The sequence below is a fragment of the Anguilla rostrata genome, unplaced genomic scaffold (genome assembly GCF_018555375.3).
Source record: "Anguilla rostrata isolate EN2019 unplaced genomic scaffold, ASM1855537v3 scaf0539, whole genome shotgun sequence".
NCBI classification, from domain to species: Eukaryota; Metazoa; Chordata; class Actinopteri; order Anguilliformes; family Anguillidae; genus Anguilla; species Anguilla rostrata.
In genome coordinates, this window is record NW_026986036.1 from 1 (window position 1) to 5,911 (window position 5,911).

At 55.6% G+C, this 5,911-nt stretch overlaps 1 protein-coding gene across 1 annotated transcript; it reads left to right on the forward strand.

Annotated features, from left to right (window-relative positions):
• Positions 1-31: 31 nt before the first annotated feature.
• On the forward strand, positions 32-3,859 carry LOC135246584 (latent-transforming growth factor beta-binding protein 1-like). Its single transcript, XM_064319981.1, has 3 exons — positions 32-245; positions 906-1,183; positions 3,707-3,859. The coding sequence occupies exons 1-3, from the start codon at positions 47-49 to the stop codon at positions 3,842-3,844; spliced, it is 615 nt and encodes a 204-aa protein (XP_064176051.1). The 5' UTR covers positions 32-46; the 3' UTR covers positions 3,845-3,859.
• Positions 3,860-5,911: the final 2,052 nt, after the last annotated feature.

Below are 5,911 nucleotides of genomic sequence, written 5' to 3' on the forward strand. Positions count from 1 at the left end.
TCTGTGCGTTTCTCCCGCCCCTCCAGTGGTGTGCCACCTGCCCTGCATGAACGGGGGCAAGTGCAGCTCGCGGGACCGGTGCCAGTGCCCGCCCAACTTCACCGGAAAGTTCTGTCAGGTCGCCGTGCCCAACGGCGCCCGGCAACAGCACCACACGCAGCAGGTGTCCCTCGGCAACGGCCAGACCTCGCAGGTCCACTCCACCCACACGCTCCCGCTCACCTACGGAGGCGGACAGAACCAAGGTGAGGACCGCACACCTCTGGGACCCCACCTGGGCGCTCCACCCGAATGTCAATCACAGCATCTTCTATTTTTTTTTTTTAACTAGATTTGTTTTTCTCCCTTTGGAAAACAGGGCGCTAGACATGTGCGGTTTTTCCTGGGGGGGAAAAAAAAACCCCGGATGGTGCAAAAATACCTTACGATTGCGCGAAACAAATCCTGCTCCCCCCCCCCCCCAAAAAATAATGATTTGCTTCAGAAAGCAGACAGCATTTCAGGTTTTGTTTCCTAATGGGTCTGTAGTGTCTGTTGGGACCTGTAGCTCCTTTACCCTTTTAGCCAGAGGTTTAGTGCAGAGGCTGAAGTTGCTTCAGGAACTGGTCAGGCAGTTATTGACTTTCATTGCCTTTAGCACTGACATATGGCTTTCCTCAGAGAGCTGTGGTTTCCACAGCATTAAACCAAACTGTCTAGTGAATGTCTCTAACGCTAATTGTTTTTCACTTAATTTCCCAGCTTTTTAAAAAAAAATCTGGAAGCGTTTAAACAGACAACAGTCCTTCTCTTGTTCTCAGACACACGTCTGCTTTTGTTGTACGTCACGTGACGCCACCGACGTCTTCCTGTCGTCTCTTCGTCTCGCTCCCCCGCCCCCCCCCCCCAACCCCCCCGCTTCGCAGTGAAGCTCGGGCCGAACATCGTCAACATCCACGTGAAGCACCCCCCCGAGGCCTCGGTGCAGATCCACCAGGTGTCCCAGCTGGACTCCGCCGGGCCGGCAGGGAACGGGAACGGGAACGGGGCCCAGGCCGGGCACTTCACCTACCACTCCGAGGTCAGCCACAAGGGGCAGCAGAGCCAGACCGTGTACCCCCACCAGCAGACCTTCGTCCAGCACTACCCCGTCTCCTCCAAGGGCCAGCTGGGCCGCTGCTTCCAGGAGACCGGCGGAACTCAGGTAGGAAGAGAGGGGGAGAGGAGGGAGGGAGGGAGGGGAGAGGGAGAGGAGGGGAGAGGGAGGGAGGGAGGGTGGGAGGGGAGAGGAGGGAGGAGGGAGGGTGGGAGAGAGGAAGGGAGGGAGGGAGGGTGGGAGAGAGGAAGGGAGGGAGGGAGGGTGGGAGAGAGAGGAAGGGAGGGAGGGGGAGAGAGGAGGAGGAGGTGGGAGAGAGGAGGGAGGGAGGGTGGGAGAGAGGAGGGAGGGAGGGAGGGTGGGAGAGAGGAAGGGAGGGAGGGTGGGAGAGAGGGAGGGAGGGAGGGTGGGAGAGAGGGAGGGAGGGAGGGTGGGAGAGAGGGAGGGTGGGAGAGAGGGAGTGGGACAGAGGGAAGGAGAGGGAGAGAGAGTGGGAGAGAGGGAGAGGATGGCAGAGAGGGAGGGAGGGAAGGTGGGAGGGAGAGAGGGAGTGGGAGCGAGAGAGTTGGGGGGAGAGTGGTGGTGTGAAAGAGAGAGCAAGAGTGGTGGTGCAAGAGAGGGAGAGAGAGGGAGGGAGATGGGGAGATCGAGCAAGAGAGTGGGGGGGAGAGTGGTGGTGTGAAAGAGAGAGAGAGAGAGGGCATAATGTGTGTGGCATATGTCTGGCATCAGGAGAATGTAGTGTATAATGTGTGCTGTGTATTCAGTGTGTATGTTGTGTTCTTATTGAAATAGCAATGTCAAATCCCAAGATTGCTACATGGCTTTTTAGTTACGGAAGTGAAAGGGAGGGCAGGGGTTAAATTAATCCTCTTTGTACTTGGAAGCAGAACTCTCAGGCTGAAATTATCACGTGGAACCGTGGAGGGCTGGAATCAAAGACCTCAAAGAGTTTTTTTTTTTTTTAAAGCTAAACCTTAAACGTAATCCCTTGAAAGAGCTCCCCCCCCTCCGCTTGTGTTTCGGATTCGTTTCGCTTCTGATCTCTCCATTTTTCTCCAGTTGAAAATGATTTCGCCGGCGGTTTTTACCGGGACGGGGTGCGTCTCTCCCTTTCTCCCTGGTGGCTCTGTGCTTCCTCCTCCTCCTCCTCCTCCTCCTCTTCGTCGATCCTGTGCTGTAAACGCCAACTGCCGGCAACGCGAGCAGTGGGCCCCGAGCAGCCGGGACTGCCCCCCCCCCCGCCCCCCCCCCCCCCCCCCACCCCCCCAGCGCCCCCCCCCCCCCCCCCCCCACCCCCCCCCCCCCCCCCCCCCAAGCCGCGCAGAACTCTCCCCGCCGACAATTACAGGAAAATGAGCCTGCTGGAGAGGGGCCAGGTTTCGGAGAAGAAGGCTCGGTTCAGTGAGCACAAGCGGGGCCCGGATTCTTGGCCTGGCTCTCGTTTCTGCGAAGCGCGTCTGTCCACCCCCCCGACACCCCCCCACTCCCCCCCCCCCCGCCCGGGACGGTGTCTGTGTGTTTTAAACGGGGCTCGCGAGACGCTCTCCGTCTGTTCCCCTCTCCCGCGGTCCCCGCGATTCTGCGCTCCCGCCAGGTTCCTGCTTAAAAACACACCTCCTTCGCCAAAGTTTTCTTCGACTGCGTATTAAATTGCTGTTGTCGTTATTGGTTCATGACTAGTCAGCCGATAACGACGCATTCCTCTGAGAATAGCTTTAAAGTCGCTTCGCCCCCTCGTATCTCAAAAGGCTGATCGACTGTGAAGTACGTCCTCTCGCGTTTGGATTTCTTCGCGGCAGACTGTCGCGGTGTGGTTTCGTTCCAGAGAACACGGATAATATGTAAATAATCCTCACAGAAACGTTCATTCCTGTCGTGTCAGTGTTTTGTTATTACATCACCAGCGCCACTGCAGCCTTGCAGACGTTATTTTACACTTGCCGGTGTGTTGGAGCAGTGAGCGCCTGTCTTATTCCAGACAGCCAGTCCTTTTTCCCCCCCCCTTACCTCTGAATTAAAGCGGAGAGGCAGGCCCTTTTGCCAGAGTCAGGGTCACAGTGCCCCATGTCCTTATTTGTGAGTTAGCTGGAGTGAGTGTGTGTGTGCACGTGTGTGCGTGTGTGTGCACGTGTGTGTGTGCGCGCGCGTGTGTGTTTGTGTGTGCATGTGTGTTTGCGTGCATGAGAGAGTGTGTGTGTGTGTGCATGTGTGTTTGCGTGCATGAGAGAGTGTGTGTGTGTGCGTGCATGTGTGTGTGTGTCTGTGTGCGTGCGTATGTGTGTGTGTGTGTGTGTGTCTGTGTGCGTGTGTGTGTGTGTTTGTGTGTGAGTGCGCGTATGTGTTTTTTTGTGTGTGCACGTGTGTGTGTGTGTGTGTGTGTTTGTGTGTGCATGTGTGTGTGTCTGTGTGCGTGCGTATGTGTGTGTGTGTGTGTGTGTTTGTGAGTGCGCGTATGTGTTTTTTTGACGGTAGTGCTGCGATGGAGAGATGGAGTGACAGATCAGGGTTGGATGGTGTGTCAGAGAAGTGGGGGTCCCTGGGGAACTGCCAGCGAATGGGGTGGGGTGGCGTGGGGCGTGTATATTTCAGCACGGTGACCTCCGCACGACCTCTGTCTTTCTATTGCAGTGTGGGAAGGCCCTACCTGGCCTCTCCAAGCAGGAGGACTGCTGTGGGTCAGTGGGCACGTCCTGGGGCTTCCACAAGTGCCAGACATGCCCCAGAAAAACCTGTAAGTGCTCATCTAACTCCTTTACGTTTATATGAATATTATCACTTATTTTAGGAAGACAAATATGTACATTTCATTTTGATGTGAATTGCCTGATGCTTACTGATGTCAGACTTGGGAGGTTCTTCCACCTGTGCTGATTCAAAACATGTTGGATTCCATCGTTATTGCTTTCATTTAGCTTTGCAGTAAGCGTGTGGCATCCATACTTTGTATTTACTGTGTTAAGAAATAGTTTGGGTGGTGTGTTTGTAGCTTTTTTTTTATTAATTCAGGAAGGATTACGGTTGGTTCTGGTTTATTTGTGTGATTTAGTGTACCTGGTGAACCATCCTGATTGCTTTCCCCTGGACAAGTTCCCATGCCGTGAAATGGGTCCGGAAATAAAAAAAAAATGTTAGAGGGGCTTTCTACGGATCCTCAGAGCCAAAAAAAATCTTCTCTGTGACAGCAGGATGCCTGGTCCACTGTTTACCACCTTCCATCACAGATCGGATAACGAAATCGCACACAGACGGTCGACCATTTTGTCTGGGCCTCACCGCACACACACACACACACATACACACACACACACACACACTCTCTCACACATACACACACACACACACACACATACTGTACACGCAAAAAGCCTAGCAACCATACGGTACGTGGGGACCCGATTAATCCATAGGGCTCTGGAATGTGCGGTGGAGAATCAGTTTCTGTCTGAGAGGACGGCGACGCGTCTGCACGTCTTCCAGCATTTCCCAAAAAAAGAAAAAAAGCGAAATAAATAAATAAAGCGAAATTGTTTTTACAGCTTGAGACGGAAAGGAGGGGGCGGGGGGAGGGTGGGGGTGGGGGGGGCGAAGGCAGCAGAGGGACAGAAGGGGTAGGGGTGGGAAATGGAGATATAATGAAACTCTCTGATTACGCAGAATTCTTTGAGCGCTGCGCTGACTCACGCGGTAACGGAGTCCGTCCCTCCGGAATGTTCCGCTGGGCTCCGCTGGGCCTGGCTGCTGAGTCATCCCGTGGCGTTTCTTAAGAGCTCGCCCTTTCACAGCCCGTGCGTGGATGAAGATCCCTCCCTCGTCTTCCCAAAGTGCCGTGTCACTGTTTGCCTGTAACAGTCCCCCCCCCCCATACCCCCCCCGCCTCACCCCATATAGGGCACTCGTGCCATTGCTGCTTGCCCGATACAAACGGTCTTTGACAGAGAGCTGTCAGCAGTGTTCACACAATCGCCAGGTTTGGGGGCGGGCTCGAACTGGGATGTTCTCACACTCGCCCGGTTTTGTCTGTGTCTGTGACTGAGTGACTGAGTGAGTTGTGAAGTTACACCATCGGTCGGCCGGATGAAGTGTGCTAGGTCCAGCCATGTGCTAGGTTTTGGCCTGGTCTTGTTTTTACATATTCACGCAGTACGCGTCGTCTGCTGCTCACTCCCACTCGCTTCAGTCAAAAACACAGCGTGAGAGAGTGAATGAATGAATGAATGAGTGAATGAGTGAATGAATGAATGAGTGAATGAATGAATGAATGAATGTGGAAGGGCGGCAGCCGGTTCGGAGCGTAACTCGAACCCTCCGTTGATGCGGATGAGAGGTGTGGTCCCGCGTGCGGACTCTCTGTTTATTTTGAGAGCCTGGTGTGTGAGAATCCGCAGCCCCCCCCCCCCTCCCCAGGCCCGGTTAACCCCCCCCTCCCCCACCCCCACCCCGCCCTCTCTTTCTCTTCCTGGGGCTATTTTTACCGGCTGTTACCCAGTGCCGGCGTGGGGGGGGGAGGGTGTAGCCTCATTCCAGCCCCCTTCTCCCCCCCGGAGAGAGAGAGCCGGCTCGAAACCCGCAACGAAACGGGCGCATTCTCCCTCCCGCCCGTCGGACGGCACGGGGAGAGATCGGCGAGAGATCGAGGAGGGGGCGTGTTTTAAAAAAAAAAAAAAACGAGAAACGCTTTCCCCCCGCCCCGCCCCGCCCCGCCTCGCCCCGCCCCGCCCCGCCCCGCTCCGCCCCGCCCGCCCGGGAGGAAAAGCTCTCGGTCCTCAAAGCCATTAAGGAAACGGCCTGTCTTAAAGGGGGGGGGGGGGGGGGATTGGGATTTCCTCCCACTCA